The sequence below is a fragment of the Myxocyprinus asiaticus genome, chromosome 15, assembly GCF_019703515.2.
Source record: "Myxocyprinus asiaticus isolate MX2 ecotype Aquarium Trade chromosome 15, UBuf_Myxa_2, whole genome shotgun sequence".
In the NCBI taxonomy this organism is placed as follows: domain Eukaryota; kingdom Metazoa; phylum Chordata; class Actinopteri; order Cypriniformes; family Catostomidae; genus Myxocyprinus; species Myxocyprinus asiaticus.
The window spans coordinates 28,115,337-28,138,748 of record NC_059358.1 but is presented as its reverse complement, the minus strand read 5'-3'; the positions used below and the strand labels follow the sequence as shown (position 1 = coordinate 28,138,748).

General features: G+C 37.0%; 2 protein-coding genes across 3 annotated transcripts in view; both read left to right on the top strand.

Moving 5' to 3' along the window:
• Nucleotides 1-1,706: 1,706 nt before the first annotated feature.
• Nucleotides 1,707-17,625, top strand: LOC127452727 (lysophospholipid acyltransferase 5-like). Of its 2 annotated transcripts, none has more exons than XM_051718382.1 (13): nucleotides 1,707-2,039; nucleotides 3,061-3,168; nucleotides 6,268-6,374; nucleotides 6,485-6,578; nucleotides 7,507-7,544; nucleotides 9,223-9,401; nucleotides 11,080-11,188; nucleotides 11,686-11,772; nucleotides 12,227-12,393; nucleotides 12,511-12,658; nucleotides 15,239-15,394; nucleotides 15,525-15,652; nucleotides 16,179-17,625. In XM_051718382.1, the coding sequence occupies exons 1-12, from the start codon at nucleotides 1,955-1,957 to the stop codon at nucleotides 15,642-15,644; spliced, it is 1,398 nt and encodes a 465-aa protein (XP_051574342.1). In that variant the 5' UTR covers nucleotides 1,707-1,954; the 3' UTR covers nucleotides 15,645-15,652; nucleotides 16,179-17,625. The 2 variants fall into 2 exon arrangements, with proteins under 2 accessions (XP_051574342.1, XP_051574343.1); XM_051718383.1 differs by having other exon boundaries at nucleotides 1,999-2,039; nucleotides 3,061-3,243.
• Nucleotides 17,626-18,766: 1,141 nt separating this feature from the next.
• Nucleotides 18,767-23,412, top strand: part of LOC127452724 (calsyntenin-3-like) — a 51,256-nt gene continuing 46,610 nt past the window's right edge. The window contains exons 1-2 of the mRNA XM_051718377.1: nucleotides 18,767-19,031; nucleotides 19,921-19,987. Of these exons, the coding sequence (XP_051574337.1) occupies nucleotides 19,921-19,987 (67 nt within the window). The 5' untranslated portion in view covers nucleotides 18,767-19,031. The remainder of the gene's footprint in view (nucleotides 19,032-19,920; nucleotides 19,988-23,412) is intronic.

The following is a 23,412-nucleotide window of genomic DNA, read 5'->3' as shown; positions in this document are numbered from 1 at the left end:
AAAATCAACCAGAATCAGTCAGGACTTCTCCTTATTACTGACTACATTTGTGCGTGCATCTCACTCGTTACATTAGCTATTTTACTATGTAATCCAATCTCATGGATTAATAATCTTTCCATTGATCTAAATGGACCTGTGCAGAAAGTAGACCACCTCAGTCCCATTTTGGGTGTTATTTAGGCGCTTTAGTATGAACTGAAATATTATTGCACAAGGCGCTTGCTTGCTAAAGCTGAGAGTGACGGTCGGGACTGTGGTTAATTGGTGTTAGAGGTGGAGAGAGAATCTGTGTATCATTCGTTCATTTCATATTCAATTAGGAATTCAAAATCGGAAAAACAAAAAAACGACTTATTTCTTTATTCGTTTACAAAACCTGTTTTTCGTAATTTCGTAATTTTAATTTAATGCTCAAGTTAAAAATAGGAAATTGGGAAAATAGCGGGGCTGAAACGCCCCTTTCTTCTGATTGGTCAGCCTTCACTGTCGTCTTCCTCAATGCTGTGAGACAGAATAAAAGTTCTCTGGCTATTCTTCGTTGGATATTCGCCTATGGTGCGTAAAGGGACCGTCTGAAAACTCCACCCACAACTACAACGTCACTGGCGTTAAAGCAGTCATTTATTTGACTATTGACTTGCATGTTCTATCATAAATAAAAAAAATAAAAATAAAAATAAAAAAACATGGGTTGTAGTAGATCGCCAGAGTGATGACATATGTTCAACTGAAACACCGCCTGTGTTTAATAGTGAGTGGACTTTGCAGACGGTCCCTTAAGTAAGCTAAGCAATGAAAGCGCATCGGGGCATTTTCAGTCATAATTCTGCAGCCGCCACATCAACTGGCTGTTCGGAGTGCAGTGTTTTATGTCTGTATATTATAGTTATATACCACTCATATTTATATACCATAACATCAAGACAAGTGTGCGAAATCTTTGCAAACTTGCGGCCGGCAGAGAGCGCGGGTACGAGAAACCGAATATCCCAAAAAATATCAAACCTAAACTAACTTTGCTCCTCTCTGGGAGCTTATGTGTGAGGGACTTGCTCATCATGGAAATTATGCTAAAGGAAGTTCATGAATGCTCATCTCTCAAAAGCTCGACCAGTGAATTTAAAGTCAGCATTTACACACAGCCTTCACATTTGTCCGATAATAAAAGGCACACAAAACTGCCGCGCATACGACAGTAGGTAAAGGCTACCCATATTCCTATTAAAAACATGGATGTTGCATGATCGCTGCGATATAAATACTTATTTTCTTATATTAAATATTAAATGCAATAATATCTTCAAATGTATTTGTTATTTTCATTATTATAATTATTATTATTATAATATTATTTATCATGTGTTATTTACTGTTGTAGCTGTTATAATTCACTGGCATGAATGCTCATCTGTCTTGGATGCACCCTACGTTAAGTCTGTATATTCCCTGAACCGCATCTTGCTCTTTTCATTGCACTGCAATATGTAAAAATGAAAATAAACCGATTCTTTCAATACAGAGAACTTTTATTCTGTCTCACAGCATTGAGGAAGACGACAGTGAAGGCTGACCAATCAGAAGAAAGGGGCGTTTCAGCCCCACCCATAAGTGCGAATCAAATATTCAAGCCATATATTAATGAAATCAAATAATCAAAACGCACAGTGTCCCGTGACTGTTTTTCCAATTTCCTATTTTTAACTTGAGCATTAATTCGAAATTACGAAAAACAAGTCATTATTTTTTGAATATTGGTTTTGTAAATGAATAATGAAATAACAAGTCGTTTTTGTTTTCCCGATTTTGAATTCCTAATTTAATATGAAATGAACGAATGATACACGCCGGATTAGAGAGGAGGAGTGGGATGGAGTTAAAGAGTGCGTGAAAACCTCACGAGCGCCACACACGCGCGGAAACTCGAGCGCAGCTACTTCCGCCCACTCTAAAGATGGCGGATCCCTTCATGGAGAATTTATCGGAATATTTAGGTTCATCCGAACCGGCGGTTCGATTGATTTTGTCTATCTTATTAGGTAAGTAAACGCCACGCAGTGATACCTTTTAGACTCTGCTAAGAAACTGTGATGAGTGTTATTAGAAGTCATGAGAAACGTGGACAGTTATGTACTTGAGCCAAAAGTGTGCTGAAGTCACAGTCGTCCAATCTGCTTCCAGCTCCACTAACAGCTTTACACTCATTCATGACTCAGTACCATACACCGACTCGCTCCGGTCAGGCACACTCTTGCCAAACTCAAAGGTTGACAAGAGTGACTTACATGCCAGGCGAGACATTCATGCTCAACCGCACACAACCACCAGGATTGTTCTGTCTGTAACTAATTTCACTGATCAGACCTTCATCTGACAGCTGCCCTTTTCATTTTAGAACAACATTTGATTTCATTTGAATCACAGTTAGCTGTAACGTTGCAGTGCAAAAGAAGTTTGGTTTCAAGTTACATGTTACACGCTCTACTTTGGTTAGTTTCACTGCAATGGGTTGGTTAACCACTGCAACCAAATGAATGACATGAAGGGCATTTGTGCTGGCCAGAGAAGACCGTTTGTTCATTTGCATGATTTCAATATCTCACGCATTACTATTGATGTCTTGCTGCTTGTTTAATATATTTGTGTTTTTTTAATTATTATAATAAGTGGTATACTTAGTCCCTCAGTGAGCTCTTCATTGTGTGTGTATATATTTTTTAAATGAATCTAATAACACATAATCAGCATGGACATTGTGAAAATGAATAATAATTAATGAATACACTTGTTGATAAAATCAGTTACTTTGTAAAACTGTACTGAATAAAAGTAGTTTTACATTATTTATTAGTTAAAGCATAGGGGGAAAGTGAAGCACACTAGAATCAGATGTAGATTCATATGAGGGTTTAGCTTGTCAACTTGTTGCACTATGACATGTAGAAACATCATTGCCACCTTGTTAAAGAGCAGGGGACACTTATCAGCAGTTGCATCAGATCATAAGACTAATATTTCTTTTTTTCTACTTTCTCTTTCTTTTTTTTTTGTCTTCTATAGGTTATCCCTTTGCACTGGTGTACCGGTGGTTTCTCTTTCATCAGTCTGCAACACTTCTTCATCTGTTCCACACATTCTCTGGGCTGGCACTGGCCACGTTTAACTTTGGTGAGAGAGATAAGGAGGAAGGGAAGGAGAGAGGAACTGAAAGATCTGACTGATAACTATTGTCATTATATCTAAGTGAGGCCACTCGCATTTTCTAGCAACAGACTAGTGGTCATGATCACTTGAATGTCCCAACACTGTCTTATTCTGCCTGTATCTGATTTGTGGAGTTTGCAGTGCTCATAAAAAGTGATTAGGTGATGCACCACTGAACCTACATGCACATATTGGTTCTACATAAGGCAGCAAGTCTGCATTCTCAACACTGAACATCATTAAATGAAATTCTACATTCACCAATGAATGATCATCTGCATAAATGTTTGTGAATTGCACTGTTTTCATTGTACAAAGTTCAAACTACTTTCAGGACAAGGAAAGACTAATTTTTATCACTCGGTGGGAGTTAGGAAGAGGAAGAATAGACAGACATTTGAGCAGATCTTTTAAAAGTTCCATCTCAGTTTCCTAATTTGGAAAATGTTGCCATAAATGGGTACAAAATACTTGTAAAATCAATCAATAATAAAAAATAAATAAATAAAAAACAGTAATAAAGGTGCACTCTGTAATTTTTTTTCACCATTTAAAAAGTTTTACTGCTAAAGAAATGAGTTGTAATTTTGAAACGTATGTATAAAATCATAACCACTCGCATGAGTTGAGGACTCTAGTCATATCAGTAACCTTAGAAAAGCTGTTTTATTCTACATGGGGCCATCATGGGGGCTGCCATTTTAAAATCACATGACCAGCTGAATACTACTCACTTAATCTCAGTTAATGTCTTGTTATTGGACACTTTCACTCTTGGATTAAATTAATCATGGCTGATTGTGAATAGTGAATTTCTACAATGGCATCTGTAACTGAAAACTATTGATTTTGAGTGATGCTGCATCCACACAACTAGGTGTCACTGTAAGTCCAAGATGACACAAACAAAAAGCTACTGAGTGGACCTTTAAGGGTGTTTAGTTTTGTTTTTCACGGTAAAGCTGTAGTGTGTAATGTCTGCGCAATTAGTGCCACAGAAGGGAATTGAAATTATTTTCAAACAGCTTTCTGAATACGCCCCCTATCTTCTGTTGATCAGATAAACCGATAGTCCTGCCCCCAACTCACACCACTGGTCGAGTCAGTGTTGTTGTGTCAGGCTGGACGTGTAGCTCAAAACAAACAGAGTAATTTTTATAGCGCCAAAGAGAAAGTATTTACAGTTTTTGAGAAAATTAACCTGCAGATGGCTTATAGTTATCTCTGCATATTAATCTGGGATAAGAGAAATATTTTTTTTTTCTCCCCAATTTGGAATGCCCAATTTCCAATGCGCTCTAGGTCCTCATTGTGGTGTAGTGACTTGCCTCAATCCAGGTGGCAGAGGATGAATCTCAGTTGCCTCCGCATCTGAGACAGTTAAACCGCACATCTTATCATGTGGCTTGTTGAGCGCGTTACTGCGGAGACCTAGCGCGTGGAGGCTTCACGCTATTCTCCGCTGCATCCACGCACAACTCGCCACGTGCCCCACCGAGAGCGAGAGCCACATTATAGTGACCACGAGGAGGTTAACCCAACGTGACTCTACCCACCCTAGCAACTGGGCCAATTTGGTCGATTAGGAAGCCTGACTGGAGTCACTCAGCACACCCTGGATTCGAACTTGTGACTCCAGGGGTGGTAGTCAGCGTCTTTTACTTGCTGAGCTACCCAGGCCCCAAGAGAAAGTATTTTAACATAAAAACACACTTCAGCTTTAACAGGTTGAGAGTGCTTAGATCTGTTATTTACTCTAAAAAATATTTGGCCCCCCTCAAATTTTAATTAGGATATTTTAGCCTTTGTAAATTGTTAAAGAGCTCTTATGTAGTTTTTGGCCATTTAGTTTCATTGCAAGTAATGGAGGGAAGATGAATGGTGTCCTGGTAAACTGCTCTGCAAACTGTGGTAATGATTTCCTGGTGGCTGATGCATTGACATAGAAACACTGTGACTGAGAGATGTTAGGTCTTATTGTCATGGTAATAACCCCTGGTTGCTGAGAGTGTAGTTAATGAGAATATGAGTGGCAGGTTGAAAAGCAAGTTAATGAAAACAGATGAGGGTTGTGTTGGGAAATGTGAGTATTAACTTGTGTTTGTATTCTGTGTATTTTATTTCTTTTTTGCTGCATTTGGATTTAACAGCAGGTCTGTCTCTCTTTTGTCATTATGTTTTACTTTTGTAGTGCTTACACTGTGGTAATTTGTTGTTTTTCAGTTTTCAAATCTGTCTTTCTGTTTGTCCATCTTGCCCCGTTCACACATTCAGTACAGTGATTTTACATGTTGGTTGCTAGTAGGTGGTCTTACTTGACTGTCATTTCAGGCAGCAGATTTCTGTCTGCACTCCTGTCGGTAGTTGTCGCATCGATGCTCATTTTTATAATGGAAAACCAGGAAAAATCAGGGAATTTTAAAATAGTGATTCCCAGGCCTGGGAAATTAACAGAAATTGATCAAATCTTAAAAGTCATGGAACAGGCAAGGAAATTTCTGTATTGAATATATATATATTTTTTTAGTTTTCATATGCTCTAAAAATATCTCATCGGCTAGATAACGCGTTACTCTTGTGTAGAGTAAAACTTGCTCGGGAGCCAGAGTTATGTTCAGTTTGTGAGCGAATCGTTCTTTTTGGGTCTGCTCTCGTCAACGAATAGGTAAAAGCAGTTCACAATTTCAGCCTGAATAATTCAATAGTGAATCGGTCTAAATCAAAATGATTTTTGAAAATCTATCCAAAAACAAATGCCTGTAAAAGTCATTGAATTTAATTGGCCAAGATGGTGGGAATCCTGCTTATTGCATCGCCATCTGTCATTCTCGCTCGTGTTGCCATAAATTTTTCGTCAAAACGCTTATTGAAAACGAATGACATTTGGTTGCTTTGTTGCTGCATGTGTGAACACCTCTTTAGTCTTTCTCTAGCTTTTTCCTCTCTGTCTGTCTCATTGTTAACATTAAACTGTCATATTGTCAATAAACTTGTTATATTGTTACCACATGGACAGGTACCGCCTGAATGCAATAACCCCATCTCTCTATATCATTCTTTCAGAGTCTCAGGTCTATCACTCATTCTTATGTATAGTTATTCAGTTCTTGTTGCTGAGGTTGATGGGAAGGACAGTGACATGCATTCTGAGTAGCTTTATCTTTCAGATGGTGAGACAACACATTCACTTAATCTTTTTCTCATCCTGGGCATGAAATGTCTTTGGCTGTCAGTACCAGGTTGGATTATGTATTAAAGTGCCTCTCTCTTTGTGTGGCAGGTATATCTGTTGATGGGTTATTACTACACAGCTACAGACGAGTATGATATTAAATGGACCATGCCTCACTGTGTCCTCACACTCAAACTCATTGGTATGGAACCTGCTGTTGATTGCTGTTCCATCCTTATCTATCATTCCTCTGAATTTATAGATTATTTTCATGATTATTTCATTATTATTTTCAAGGCTGTGAAGGTTAATGGATATGTAGTTGTACCCTTACAAATAAGTACTGTAACGGTAAAAGTACTGTGTATCAGATGGTAAAACCATGGTAGTTTGATAAACAGTGTCCTCAGAAAGTATTTGGAAACTTAGCCAATGGACATTGTATTTGAGAACAAAATATCAAATTAAGTGACATATGTTTTAAAGAAAGATAGCACAAGCACTTTTTTCAAATAAAGACATGTTAGGTATACTATTTAAAATTAAGATAAAAATTATTTGGACACTTTTGGACAGTATAATGAAACATATTATGTGATGAACTACACGTGTGGTTACTCTGCTAGAACACCTGTGTGAACATTAGGGGAACGGATTTCATATATCCACTAAAAATGATTCTAGCATCATTTGTTAGCCACTTGATTTGGCCTTTTATAACTAATGCAAAGTCATTCATACAGTTTTACTTGTGACTTAAATGTCCAGATACGTTTTGGGGCAACTGTATACGATCATACTGAATGATTATTATATTCATGTATCATGGTACAGTATGCACATAATGTACTTCACAGAATACATTGGAAATACCATAGTATATGTCTTAAAAACTATGATTATATCATGGTATGTTTTGTTAGTTTACTATTGTTATTACTGTTGTAATAACTTTTTTGTTACTACTTTCCTACTATATAACAGATGTAATAGCTCTAATATTGTTGTTCTATGATGATTAGTGCTTATAGCATCCACTTACTGTATTTTTGCTCAACAAATGATCATCTCTATCAATAGTACTGCTCATATCATATGGGTAAAAATGATGGTTGAATTTCTTATTGCAGGTTTAGCACTTGATTACTATGATGGTGGAAAAGAACCAGTGAGTATGACTTAATGTGTGATCTGCTATCAACAACTTCATCTTCATACCACTATCTTTTCCTCTACTTTTCCTCTTCCTGCATGGCTGTTGTTTGTATTTTATGCATGATTTTAACACCATGAACTGATGGGGAACCACAAGGTATCTTCTTCAGTTGTGTAGCAGACATTCCTCTAAATGGCCAATATGTTACAGTGTAATGATGCCTGACAAAGTTAAGTGTTGTGTTTTTTGTAGTTGTGAGATTGGTGGAGCATTCCTACTAGTGTAATTGTGTAATTTGTTAGCTCATCTGTGCTCATATTGGAGCTCTGCCATTTCATTCTGCCAGTTAAAATAACTCTCTTAATGTTAATAGTATCTATGCCTTAACAAAGTTGGCTTCTTCGTGTGATTGTGTGCATGCATCTTTTCTCTGTTGATCTTTGTTGAAGATGTCATTTACTGTAGCCAACCTACATAGTCTTCTCTTATGCTTCTTAAAGCAATGTTTTATTGGGGGTGTAAATTGTAGCCTACCTGATGACCAATAATAGACTCTTCTTTGTTCACTAGCACATGACTAGAGGCAGGGTTTCTATGGAGTTAAAATATATATATATATTTCCATTCCAGGCCCAAAATATTAATATTTTAATATTAATAAAGGCTTAAAGTCATGGAAAGTTCAATAGTGAATGTGAATTGTTTTAGTTATGTTCTGCCCTAAGATATTTTATCAGCTTGAAATTGCTCTTCGTGAGTGCAATCTCTATCATTATTATTATAATCTTGAAATCACAAAGGACTGGAAAAGTCATTTAAATTCATTGTTCAAATGATATGGTATGGTAACCCTGTATAGGGGATACAAAACAAAAGCAGTTTTGCTTTAATTAATCACTTTTTTTTTGCCCAAGTAGATCTGGAGAAAAAAACTGTCTGGATAATTTTGATGACACTTTTTTTTACAATTTGTCTTCATCAATTTTCATAAGTTTAAAGGAATTGTTCACCCCAAAATTATAATTCGCTCATCATTTACTCACCTTTATGCCCGACTTAAGCTCGAAAAACTTTGCAATGCAAGTCAATGGGGTCCAACACTTTCAAACTCCAAAAAGGATATAAAGGCAGCATAAAGGTAATCCATACAACTCTGGAGTATTAATCCATGTCTTTTGGAGAAAAATGTTCGGTTTAAGGTGAGAAACAGACCAAAATATAACTCCTTTTAAACTATAAATCTTGACATCTACATTTGTCCTTGGCGATCATGATTTAAAGCTCGATTACACTTTCTTACGCTTGACATATGCGATTTATAGTAAAAAAGGAGTTGCATTTGGTCTGTTTCTCACCCAAAACTGGTCTTATTGCTTCTGAAGACATGGATTAAACCTCTGGAGTCATCTGGATTAACTTTATTCTGCTTTTTATGTCCTTTATGGAGCTTGAAGTTGTTGGGCCCCATTGACTTGCATTGTATGGATATAAACACCTTATATCTGCATCAAAAAATCTTCGTTTGTGTTCTGCAGAAGAAAGAAAGTCATACAAGTTTGAGATGGCATGAGGGTGAGTAAATGATGAGAGAATTATCATTTGTGGGTTCACTTTTCCTTTAAACTTTTACCTATAATTTTCCCCAATCCTTTTCTAATAACTCATTTACTCATTTTCTTGTATCTGATAGGCTCAGTTGAGTGCAGACCAGAAGAAGTCTGCCCTCAGCTCTACACCTTCTCTATTGGAGGTGTTCGGTTTCTCATACTTCTATGGAGGCTTCCTGGTAGGGCCTCAGTTCACACTACGCAACTACCAGAGGCTGGTATCCCGAGAGATGTCTGATTGCCCTGGACAACCACCCAATAGGTAAACACACACAATCTCACCTTGGGACACAAGCCTTATCATATTACCAGCCTTACAAATTTGGTTAAAACCAATGTTTCTACTCTAAATAATTACTTCTTGCCATTTAGCACACCCTTTTCATTCACGGTGGTATACAGGCAGTCCATTGCAGGAGTGTTCCTGTCCAGTGACTTGTGTTACTTGCTCAAGAGCACAGTGATGATGAACTGGTGTTGAGCTTAGACTTTGTTTGCATTGCACTCAAGTCAGATTTTTTTGCGCGGTCATTTTGCAAGCAATAAAATCTGACATGTTCGTTCAGACCATTTAGTAAATATCTGGTATATCTATTCTACATCAGTTTCAGTGGGAATGACTTAAAGAAATAGTTCACCCAAAAAATGAAAATTCTCTCATCATTCACTCACCCTCCTGCCATCCCAGATGTTTATGACTTAATTGTGGCCAGAACTATGAAGCTCCAAAAAGCACATAAAGACAGCATAAAAGTAATCCATAAGACTCCAGTGGTTAGATACATGTCTTCAAATGTGATATGATAGGTGTGGGTGAGAAACTTTAATTTACTTTAAATTCACACTTATACCAGCCCACCTGTGCATGTTCAGGAGAGGACTGAGTTGTTCTTCTGTTTTTTATTTGTTTTTTTTTGCCGATTCGCATTCTTCGTGCATATCACCACCTGCTGGGCAGAGAGGAGAAAGAAAAAAAAAGTCAGGGAAAAAGAAAAGGAACAAAATAAATAAATCATATTTGTACAACAGCCCAGCGATATGCACGTAGAATGTGAATGTGCATTAAAGGGCTGTGTGAAAGCAGATTGAAAGTAAAAAGGACTTAAATATTGATCTGTTTTTCACCCACACCTATCATATCGCTTCTGAAGACATGGATTTAACCACTGGAGTCTTATGGATTACTTTTATACTGCATTTATGTTTGTTTGGAGCTTCAAAATTCTGGTTACCATTCACTTGCATTGTATGGACCTACAGGGCTGAAATATTCCTCTGCGTCTGTGTTCAGCAGAAGAAAGAAAATCATACACATCTGGGATGGCATGAGGGTGAGTAAATGATAAGAGATTGTTCATTTTTGGGTGAACTATCCCTTTAAGTGCTAGCACGATTTCAAGAGACATAAGAGAGGACAGGAAAACTGGAAATTTTGCTTCTCTTCATGTCAGTAATGGCATCTTTCCACAATTCTGGACTAATGAGCTGCATCAGACAACATAAGCTTTAGGGGCATTGCTGTACTATTTACACATTCATGTATATGTTGTTTCTGCAACTGCTCACTCACCATTTAATACATACTGAATGCCACAATGTCATATTGCACTTTGAGTTTGACATTACATTCATATCGCATCCCGAATAAAAAAAAAAAAAAAAACGTAAAATCCAACAGAACCGTTCAGATTGCAGTGCATTTCAAAAAGTCTGCACATATGGATGAAGTTTGGATCGGGTTTGTGTTTTTGAACAAAGCCTTCGTAACTGTCCTAGTCCTGGGACACACCTACTGCTTGAGTTAAATGTTAACCAATAGGCTGCATTGTTTTGACAATCCTTGGCCACGGCTTGACCAATACTGACCAAAATAATACAACTTTCACCCCTCCATTAATTAACATTTTAATCTAACAGACATTTACTCCTCTGTCTTACAGTGTGGTTCCAGCAATCAAAAGACTAGGTTTGGGTATGCTATCCCTAACCATCTTCACAATAGGTGGACCGCACTTCCCAGATAGCTACTACTTAACAGATGAGTTTGAGGTCAGTGAAACAATGTTATGCATAACTGCATTATGACTGTTGCTGAGGAGAGAGGAGTGGCATCACAGTGAAACACGTTGAAAATTATTAATTGTTACGTGTTCAAATAATTGTAGTCTAATTTAATCTATTAAGTTTATCAACTGTTGATTAATCAATTTAAGTAGAAATGCAGTTTAGTAATCGTTCAAGCAGTTATTCAAACACATACATACACAAGAATCTGAAGTTAGACTGCAGGCTGTATTTTGCTTTGAATTTAATTCTGAATTGTTTGTTCATTTAAATGGCAAATGAATGAAAATTGACATCCCTACTTATTGTTGTTATGTGAACCTCTGAGACTGACAGAAATCATTTGCTCACTGATCAGGATGAATCATACTTGGATCTTGGACTCGTTTGACAAGGCTAGATCTGTAATGTTTTAAATTGAAATAAGACTGGCACAATTCTTTATCAGAATTCATCAGATGTGATTCATTCTTTCTTTCCAGGCACAACCTTTCTGGTACAAGAGTTTGTATATCCTACTGTGGGTAAAAATAAACCTGTACAAATACATCAGTTGCTGGCTAATAACGGTGAGTAAGCACCTCAACCACAATCTCCCATTAAGACCACACTTGAGATAATTGAGATTCATTATATTTCATGCTGTGCAGCCTGTCAATGTATCTTGATTAAGTCTTCTTGGAGAGGTTTTAGCTGTGTAGCAAGCCAATTACAGGCAAGAAATGGCTTTCTTTTCTCAGTGGAGTGCGTGAAACTGACCTTCCTTAGGGTTCACCAGATTAGAAGTAACGAGCGCACCTGTTCAGGTTGACTTGATGCTGAACAGATTCTCTGGCCTAAACCTTTCTGTTGGTTGTGATTTTTAGGTGTGTTTGAATTGTTTTCTTGACATGTTTGTCAAGCAATCATTGTCCTGTCTTTGTCCCAGAATTCTTGAAATATCTCTTCTGTAATCCACACTGAATGCTAAATCTGTCTCTCATATATATATATATATATATATATATATATATGTGTTCTTAGGAAGGTGTGTGTATACTTTCCGGACTGGGCTATAATGGGAAGAACGAGAAAGGGGAGCATCATTGGGATGCCTGTGCCAATGTGAGGGTGTGGCTGTTTGAGACCACGCCCCTCTTCACAGGCACTATCAACTCCTTCAACATAAACACAAATGCTTGGGTTGCCAGGTGTGCACATGTGGTTAATACACTTGGCATTTATTGGAATCAGAACTTTTTTTTTTATTTATGCATCCTTTCATTTGCTCTCTATTTCTCTCTGTCTCCTTCCCTTCTTCTGTACAGGCATGTGTTTAAAAGGTTGAAGTTCTTGGGTAATAAGCTGTTGTCTCAGATGTTCACATTGTTGTTTCTTGCAATCTGGCATGGCTTGCACTCAGGGTACCTCATCTGCTTCTCCATGGAGTTCATCATTGTCAACGTGGAGAAGCAGGTAACCATGACAACATTGCTATAGCTGACGTAAGGTGTGAAGTTGTTTAGAATCAAGAAGATGACTAAAGTCTTCTGAGTCTCTATGATGCCAACCAAAGTTAGTTTTGAAAGTTAACATGTCTAAAGATAAAGGGTCTCATTCCGTAACCAAAAAACCTGTGTGCAAAATTTTCAACCAGAAATCATAATTCTTCAAAAAGATGCACTTTTTAAATTTAGGATAAGGTTTAGAACCAACTCAAACCACTTGTACAGAAAAATCACAGGATTCATGGTGGCCTTAGAAACATGAAATCTGAAATGTCTTTTATATGTATTATTATTAATAGAAATTAAAGGTGCACTCAGTCATTTTTTCCCCATTAAAAGGTTTATTCCTAAAGAAATGAATTGGAATTTTTGTAACATATGTATAAAATCATGAGCACTACCATGAGATGAAGACTCAAGTCATATCAGTAACATTATAAAAGCTATTTTATTCTACATGGGGCAGGGGCGCCCTCATGGGGGCTGCCATTTTAGAATCACATGACCAGCTGAATACTACTCGCTTAATCTCAGTAACTGCCCTGTTATTGGACACGTTCACTCTTAGATTAATGAATTATGGCTGATTGTGAAAAGTGAATTCATTTCAAATTAATCCTAAATCCCAATTTTAACCCCGGGTAAAGCAACGTTTCACACTTGTAATTTTGAAAGGGGGTTAGCACTGCTTTTTGCCTGGGGTAATAAAACCCTGCTCCGGAGCAGAGTTAGCCCTACATTTGCGGAGTTAACCCCGTGTTGCGGTGCCAAAGGTACACAGTGTAAAACGGTGCGGGTGTTGGAATGTTTCATAAAGTTGTTCAGCAACAGACAACCAATCATATAAAGCCTCAGTACTTACCTCATTAAATATTAATGCGCTTTGTAATCACCCATCAGTTTAGCTACCAATTCAAGTAAGAACAGAATTTAAAATGTTGCGACAATCACAAAATATTCATGAGATCAGGCTGCTTGTTTTGAATGTTCAAACATCTGTGACACCCCCCTAGAGGGGCCCCCATCCCTTTAGCTACGAATTAAAGTAAGAGCAGGTTGCAGGCATCATGAAGAGGACGTCCAACATACCAATTTGGGAGTGAGAAAAGGAAAAATGAAAGATGTGGAGAAGGAGACGCATGACTGTGCTGACTGTTACAGAATCTGCAATGTTTACTGAATTAGCCTTTTCATAAAAAGATTGCAAACGGCCATGCAATTTGCGATCGGTATTGTTTACATTCACAGCATGTTATTCTCCATACAGTTCTTATTTAATCGCAACAAACTATACATCATTAGTAAGGCGGAATCTCCAGATTTGATATTTCACCACTGTTTTATGATATAAATGTTACAGTAAGAGAAATCCCTTAAGTTATAGAAGGAGTACACATCTGACGTGCAAAATCGAAATGAGTTACAGATATAAACTTGCAATAATGACACACGTACCTGTTAAAGCAAGCAAGCTCTAACTGTCATTGCGAAGCTTCAGGAAACAGCATCCATTAGAAGTAGTAGTCCAAATATGTGTGCGTTTAGAGAAAGTTTATGGATTCTAATATGTTTACTTGACTGGATTGGATTGTCATTCAGTTTTCCTCTAAATTATGCAATCTGAGCGCTATTAAACTCTCATATGGTGTGTTACATAAATACAGAAAGAGAGAGTTATTACATCACAGGTAATTTATTTCTTCTGTCTTTAGAGTAGCAACTTCTACTATGGATTAGATCATTTATTTTTCATGAAAAGAGTGGTTGTGAGATGGCATTGCCAGCTTTTGAACCTATACTGTATGATACAAAATTAACACTTGTTAGTGAAAGATAGAAGCTTAGAAGGGTCTGCTTCTTTTTTTTTTTTTTTTTTTGCCTAGGGCCCACAGAGTCCCAAGAATCGCCTCGGAGTGAAACTAGTAGTGTCGAACAGTGGTGGCAAATACGATAACTGCCATGATGAAAAGACAGTGTTCTGTGTTTTTGTGGCATATTTCAGAAGATGAAAGACAAACAGAGCTGAATTACTTGGTGACATTTCTACAGAAGGGCAGAGCAGCTCCACTGACAGTTTGCGTGTCCCTCACGAGCTGTATTCGTCCAATCATTTGCAACAGCGCAAATATGCAAATAAAAACGTTAACCTGGGGTTTACGAATGTAGTGTTAAACATCAGAAAATGAACACCCAAGATTCCATTTACCCAGGGTTTAGAACAACCCGGTGTTAACAATTTCAAGTGTGAAAAGCCCTAATGGAATCTGTAACTGAAAATTATTGATTTTGAATGATGCTGCATCCATACCACTAGGTGTCAGTGTAAGTACAAGATAACATGAACAAAAAGTTACTGAGTGCACCTTTAAATAACTAATTGACCATACAATAAGTCTTGCTCATTTCAGAGTAATAAAAAGTAATGTGTGTTATTGCTTGATCTGGTATAGAGAGCATAAAAATAAGTTTGCAGAGAGTGACGAATGGTTTGCTATGTATGGAGATTGTTTGGGTGTGTAATATGCAAATTATTAACTTTTTTTTGCAGGCTCAGGCTCTGGTGTGGGACAGTCCGTTGCTTACGTCCATAGCTCGGAGCCCTCTGTATGCACTGGTATATGTAGTGCAGCAGTTTATTCACTGGCTTTTTATGGGATACTCTCTTGTGCCATTCTGCCTCTTCACTTATGACAAATGGCTGAAGGTGTGTTACTTACTCAGCACGGATTTATTAATCATTAATCTGGTATTGGATGTGGGCTTGATCCTGATGTGCCGTGACTTACCAATCCATATTGTACAGTGTTTGCTGATGTTTCATATTTGTCTTTCAGGTTTACTTCTCTTTATATTTCTGTGGTCACATCTTTTTCTTTGCTGCTTTTCTCGTCCTGCCATACCTCTGCAAGCTGCTTGTGCCCCGGAAAAAAGGCACTGAGAAAAAGGAGGATTAGTTAAAAGGGTAAATTTTGCCTCCATCTCTTCTAAACGCCTGTTTGTGTTTGTGCCACCTGTCTGTTCTCTCTCACTCTTTTTTTATCTCTCTCTCACACACACACACACTCTCACTTTCTCTCTCATTCTGTTCTCTGTCATTATCTTTTTTCCACTCTCTGTGTGAGTTTGTTCTTTCCCATGTTTTCAGTCACAGTGGAGACTAATGCTGCTGTCAAGGCAATGATCGTATTTAGGAGACGAGTGCACATGAACATCCACAATGTTGTAATTACTATTGGGAAACTAAAGAATCATGGTGAAATTTTTTCCGTGTTCTGTTGAAGAATTACGATAATATATGATAAAATGCATAGATAAGGAATCAGTTCTGCACATTCTTTGCTTTTTCTTTCATTGCACTAGCATTAGAAAAGCTTCTTTCATGAGAATGTCTGTCAGTCATGTGCATTTTAAAACAACAGAAGCTGATTATAAGTTTAGGTATTTTATAATGGCTAAATTGTGTAACTCTCTCTTTCTCTTACACACAGGTATCTATGTTTGCTACTGTCTAAGTTGACTGAAGACTTGAACTGTGACTTTTAAAGAGCAACTGATGAGGACAAATTTTAAGGCCTTTAGTAATATAATACTATACACAGTACATAAAACAGTGATGTACGTGTACAAATGGTAGTCAGTTGGAGGGTTTTTGAGTTGTGGACTGCAATGAAAAAGGTGAAAAACTGCCAGTCTGAAGTTCAATGTTCACTGAATAAGAAATACTGATGTTTGGTGGCTTAAGATAATTATATTGTATATGCTCATACCATTGCACTAATTACTCGGTAATGATCTAATCTCCTGTTTCCTGTCTAAGAGAGTTGGCTTTGGCTATAGCTATGGGCACATGTGCACTTTTAGAAAGGATGTAGAGCATTCATTTAAAAGATGGAAACTAATGAGACCGTTTTTTATTTTCCTTTGCCTGGAAAACCTCCTCAAACCTGTGAATACCCTGAGACTGATCAAAGGCACTGAAACACAAAAATATGTGAATAAGAGTGAGCAGTCCACTCAGCATTACCGGACATTATAAATGAATGTTTTTCATTTTTATAACAGTTTTTTTTCTTCTGTGATTAGACAACTTCTGATGGGGTTTCCTCTCTCTTTTTAGGATGGGTTTTATTGTAGCTGCAGTTTTATAGCTTTTTGGACTAAAAGTTTCACAAAAGGGATCATCCTTCTATCATCTCATCCCCCCATTCCCTTTAACCCTGTCTGTCAATCCATCTGACCTTCTCTATTTCCCTGTTCTCTCCCTTTGCTCCAGCAAGTCTTTTTTTGTTCAGTGTTGAGCACAAGCAAAAAAGGAACCACATTGAAAACATGCATTACCTGCCAGACTCATAAATATGAGGGTAAATTTGTGTCAGTGTTATTAAGAGCAGACTAGTAAATCTTAAAATGAATACAAGTATATTAGTGGGCTATGAGCTTAATTGTGAACAATTTTCAAACAGGCTATACACACTAGTTAGAAACTAATTTTCTTTTGATTGATCAGCAATTTTAGTCTGACTGAAGACATGTGTTGTATACAGTGTTTACAGTGTTTCATTGCACATCCAGATCTTTTATCTGCCTTTAAGACTTTGTGGTTTGCTCTAAGTAATTCTGACACCTATTCGCCTTCATGCGTCCATTTTGTATGACATGTTGAAGATCGTTGGCACAAATATAGGTCACTGTTCAGTGAGGGAGATTTTTAAGATATGCTCCCGACACAATCTGTGGGAGCAGGGGCTCACTGTAGCATCTGAATTGTTTTGTAATACCTTGGCTATACCTGTGGTTACATATTTTAATGATGTAAAATGGTTGTTTTGGGGAAAACAAACTACTTATGCCTTATTGCTACCAAATGTACAAAAAAGAGTTTTTTTGTTTTATAATATTCATTAAATATGCTGGATTTTAACAAAATCACTCTGACGGAGGTGTTGTGGTGTTTTTGGATTGTAATATCAAGTTTTTAGATTTGTCTGCTGTGCGAGCTGATATGACGTCATCTTGCAGTCTGTACCCAAGAGCAGAAGCACATTGAGATGGAGACGAGTTCAAACGCATCAACAACTGTCAGTCATTATACATTCGAAGTGGGAGTAAATGTGTGGTCTGACGAGGAGTTGTGTGCATGAGCTTCTAGATGTAATACGTATTTATCCGGAGGAGAATTAAGAATCCTACTATGGCGACGCGTTAGCTCATAAATATTAATTAGGTCATGGGAACGATACTTGGTAATGTTCCAGTAGTGAAGGTTTAAAGGAATATTCTGGGTTCAAAACAAATAAAGCTCAATCAACAACATTTGTGGCATAATATTGATTACCACAAAAAATCATTTTTTAATCCTTGAAAAAATAAAAAGTAAATATTGGTTACTGAGGCACTTACAATGGAAGTTAATGGGGCCAATTTGTAAACATTTAAATACTCACTATTTCAAAAGTATAGCCACAAAACAGAAATAAATATACATGTAAACATGATTTTAGTGTGATAAAATTGCTTACTAACCTTTGCTGTGTAAACTTAGCCAGCTTTGTTGCCATGACTTTACAGCTCAAATAATACATGAGTTTTAACATAAGAATTAATGTAAGTGCGTTTATATAATTACAAGCTTCACATTTAAAACCCTCCCAAATTGGCCCCTTTCACTTCCATTGTAAGTGTCTCACTTTAACCTCAGTCTTTATATATATATATATATATATATATATATATATATATATATATATATATATATATATATATATATATATATATATATGTAGAAAAGGACGGACGAGTCAAAATTAATTTTTGTGATAATCAACATTATGCCACAAATGCTGTCGATTGAGCTTAATTTGTACTGAACCCAGAATATTCCTTTAAGTTTAAAATATTAATTAACCAGTTCCTACATCGCGATAATGCCTTCTAATAGGCACGGACTGGCTAATAAATATTAATTTGAAGCGTTCTTACCGTCCAATGAAGAGCACTTGGCTGATTAATATTAAGAACCAAACCTTTACCGTAGTAGGATTGGTAAATTCGCAGGAGAGCGAGAGAGACGCAGTGTGGGCGGGTTAAGAAACTGCGAGAGGGAGGAGAAACCGTGGCTATCGCTCCGTCTATTTTTCTCACGGTATCCACCGACAGCATTGGTTTCTTGGTATCTAATCTTCAAATTCCGGTTCCGCTCCTTTCTACAGCTCAGAAAATCTCAGGAGGCCCCAACGCTTGCGTTTGGTGCGCTCGTGTGTCGGAGGGCATCAGGCTGTCATAGGAGTGTGTGACGGATGCTGAGAGGAGACTGAGCAGGGTACCAACTCACACACCTCACGGTAACGTTACATTTGATTCCAGAATAATATTTCTCATTTAAATATTACTCTTTAGACTGGGGTTATATTAAATAAACCGCTGTCTCTGCTTTGTATATTGGGACAATATGATGTTTTCGATGCGCTTGAATATATCTGTAGGCTCAAAAAAATCGATGCTTGTTTGTCGCATATATGAGTGAGACATATATGTGAACCATAACACATTATAATCCTGTCTGTTTAACGTGCTGGAAAATCCCGTCCTCTTCCCGTCATCTAAGTTGTAAGTTTTGTATTCTTCATTTTAAAAATATCGTTGTACGTAAATGACAGATAAATAGCCAATGTATTTTCAGATGTCTGTAATCAAGATAGGCAAATCACATTAGTTATTCTGTTAACAAACCAGTATTCTTCATCTTCAGCGAATGTGACATCCGCGTATACTAGCGCGCGCACACATTGGCGAGGATACACCTGCATGCGCGTGTGAACGAGGATGCGCAGACTTCTCAATTTCACGCACACTCGCGTTATGTCTTAAGTATGAAGCTTTTGGTCGAAGTGTTGATTGTCAATTGTATATATAGTGTTTATAATATTCTGAATATTATATTCTGGCCTCCTCGGCCCTAGAAGGCCCTTAGCTATAATAATGATGTCAAGGGTAGGCCTTACATAGGGCTACATATCATATTCACATTTACATAGAGCAGAGTGTTTGCCATGTGAAAGTAAAGTAAATTGCATGTGAAATGAGACTTCAAACCCAGTGTGTGATGTTCAAGGAGATGTCTGTTTCTCTGTCTCTGTGCTCATCTGTTTCTCCTCTTAAAGCGCTTAATATCAGGTTAATGCATGTATTTCCCTTCTGTCCTTCCCCTCTGCCTCTACCTTCCTCTCTCAGATGGCCAGATTGAGTTTTCTCTCCTTTCTCCTCTTTTGCTTGACTTCGGTTGCCCATGGCAACAAAGGTCAGTCTCCATCCTTTTGAATGTTGATATTGAGCAGTGTGTAGATGATTAAGAGTGGATGAACGTGTTAACAATTCTGTTGGCTACTCTAGAGGGAAATGCACTTACAGTAGATTTACATGCACCTATTCATTCATTATTAATTCAGTGATATCACACTGTTGTATGTTATGTGATGTCAGTATTGGGACTGTTCTGTTCTGATCAGTACTTTTTATTTGGTCTTATGTCAATGAAGACAGTTTTTGGAGAGATTGCATGGGTTAATGGGATTGTTCACCCAAAAATGAATACTCACACTCATGTTGTTCTAAATCTATATGACATTCTGGCTTCCATTGAATGCAAAAGGAGATGTTAGGCAGAATGACAGTGTCAGTCATCATTCACTTTCATTGTATGAAAAAAAAAAGATGCAGTGAAAGTGAATGGTGACAAAGAATGTCTTCTTTTGTGTTCTACAAAAGAAAGTAAATCATACAGGTTTGGAACAACATGAGTGCGAGTAATGGTGACAGAATTGTCTTTTTTTGGGTGAGCTATCCCTTTGAATTCCAGAAGGGTAGGCCACATCTCAAGGTGACATGAGAACAAACAACTTGAAGAAGGAAAGTGAAATCCAAAGAGACTTGAGATAAGAAAAAAAATAGAATGATACACTGAAAGAGAAAAGGAAAAAGGAGGCAGAATAGATGATAGGTAGTGACAGAGATATGTTGACTAACTGATGGAGAGAGAGAGCAATACAGCCAAATTTGGAGAAGGGCAGAAAGGGTGGGGAAGGATGCACATAAGATATAGTATGTGCTTTAGGTTCTCAGAGAGAAAGAGAGAGTGAGAGGTCGACTGTCTTGTCCTTGAAGAAAAGGGTGAAAGCTTATCTATTCTCATCACTGCTATTTTTACAGACATGGGAATCCGGAGGTGCTATTTTTCTTAATTTACCATTAATAATTCTCTTTGAGAAGAGAGACAAAGATAGCTCTATCTCTCCTCTGTCAGAGTTGTTTAAAAAAACACTGGTCACTGTATGAAAACAGCATGTGGGATAAATGGAGTGATCAAGGTGGAGGGTGTGTTCCAGAGATGCAAAGTGATGTCTCTCGCTCTGTAATCTGAAGAGTAATCCAGTGGTCTGATGCTCAGATTAATGTTATATGGCTGAATGAGGGATGAGAGGGAAGAACGCAGGCGTGGGTGGGTGGGTGAGAGAGGGATAGGAAAAGAGATAAATGCCTAAAAAAGAGAGAGTGAGTTGAAATATGAGAGTGAGGTGATCAGCATGCTACAGTCATGCATGAAAAATCCTCATACACGTTATAAACAAAGACTGCTGCATTGTGTTAGTGGTCAGCACACAGTCTACTATGGTAAAAAAAAAAAAGTGGTAACATTTAAATTAAATGGTTTTGAGTCAAACATATTATTTAACATCAACCTAAATACATTAAGTAACACTAATTTTGAGGGTTAGATCAGTTGGAAATAGCTCTTTAAGGTAAAAATTGAAGGTTACCACTTTTTACAGTGGACTGTAGTATTTTATCATAAGTCCAGTTGTGTCAATTTAAAACTGAAGTGTGTAATGGAAAATGACATTTTAAAAATAAGGATCATTTTCAAACTGGTTTCCTGAACACTCATTCTGCCATTGGTTGGACACACAGATAGTCCAGCCCCAATCTAGCGCCACTGGTTGTGTTACACTTTCTGTGGAATCAACCTACAAATGGCTTACTTACCGGTACTGTTGTCTCTGCATACTATGCTGAATAAGAGAAAATATTTTAACATTGAAAAATTACGCACTTCAGTTTTAAAGTTATGTTCCAGGTTTAAGACAAATTTAGGTCAATCGATAGCATTTGTGGCATAATGTTAATTACCCTAATATTATTTTCAACTCGTCTCTCGTTTAAAAAAAAAAAGAAGCCTAAATCACGGTTACGGTAAGGCGCTTACAACAGAAGTGAATGTGGCCAGTCCATAAACATTTAAAATACACACTGTTTCAAAAGTTTAGCCACAAGACGCAAACATTATTTATGTTAACATGATTTAAGTGTGATAAAATCCCTGTACTACATGATTTTAGTGTGATAAAACCGCTTACTAACCTTATCTGTGCAAAGTTATATCCAATTTTATAACTTTGTCACCATATCGGCTTAACACCTTAAATCCTGTAAGTGATTTACCACACTAAAATCATGTAGTACAGAGATTTTATCACACTTAAAGGAATGTTCCGGGTTCAGTACAAGTTAAGCTCAATTGACAGTATTTGTGACATAAAGTTGATTACCACAAAAATGTATTTAAACTCGTTCTTCTTTTTCTTTAAAAAAAAAAAAAAAAAAAAGCAAAAATTGAGGTTACAGTGAGGTACTTACGATGGAAGTGAATGTGGACAAATTTTGGAGGGTTTAAAGGCAGAAATTTGAAGCCTATAATTTTATAAAAGTACTTACATTAATTCTTCCCTTACAACTCTGTGTTATTAGAGATGTAAAGTTGTTTTAATTGTCATTTTTACAGTCATTTTAGGGTTTGTTGACATTACATCGTCATGGTAACGAAGTTGTAAAATTGGCTATAACTTTACACAGAAAAGGTTAGTAAGCGATTTTATCACACTAAAATCATGTTTACACGCATATCCTTTATGTCTTGTGGCTAAACTTTTGAAACAGTGAGTATTTTAACGTTCAAAAATTGGCCTCCATTCACTTCCATTGTAAGTGCCTCACTATAACCTCGATTTTTGCTTTTTTTAAAGAAAAGGAGGGACGAGTCAAAATAAATTTTTGTGGTAATCAACATTATGCCACAAATGCTGTCGATTGAGCTTACCTTGTATTGAACCCGGAACATTCCTTAAAATCATGTTAACATAAATAATGTTTGCGTCTTGTGGCTATACTTTTGAAACAGTGAGTATTTTAACGTTTATAGACTGTTCCCATTCACTTCCATTGTAAGTGCCTCACTGTAACCATGAGTTTTGCTTTTATTTCATTAACAAGGTACGAGTCGAAAATATTTTCTGTGGTAATGCCACAAATGCTGCCGATTGAGCTTAGCTTGTTTTAAACCTGGAACATTCCTTTAATAAATATAGCTGTATTTATACATAGTTTGTTTCACTGAACCCACAGGAAATTTATTTTCTTCAGCTGAACCAATTTTTTATAAGCAATGTCTTTCCAAAAATGGATGTGCCATTATTAAAATTTTAGAAAGGAAATTGAAAGTGTGCAAATTGGATTTGCTAGAATTTAAAAAAGCACAATATTTACCCACTTTTCCACCAAAGTAAATGTTTGCATTTTCAGTGAGTTTGATTGAGAGTTAGATTTGTACATCAGAGTGTTCGCAGAAAGCTGTGTGTCTTTATTTGAGTGATAGGTGCAATATACCTCACG

Coding starts and splice junctions, on each gene's coding strand:
- LOC127452727 (XM_051718382.1), top strand. CDS start 1,955: ATGGCGGATCCCTTCATGGAGAATTTATCGGAATATTTAGGTTCATCC. Junction 6,375..6,484: donor GTAGCTTTATCTTTCAGATG/GTGAGACAACAC, acceptor TTTGTGTGGCAG/GTATATCTGTTGATGGGTTA. Junction 11,189..11,685: donor ACTTAACAGATGAGTTTGAG/GTCAGTGAAACA, acceptor CTTTCTTTCCAG/GCACAACCTTTCTGGTACAA.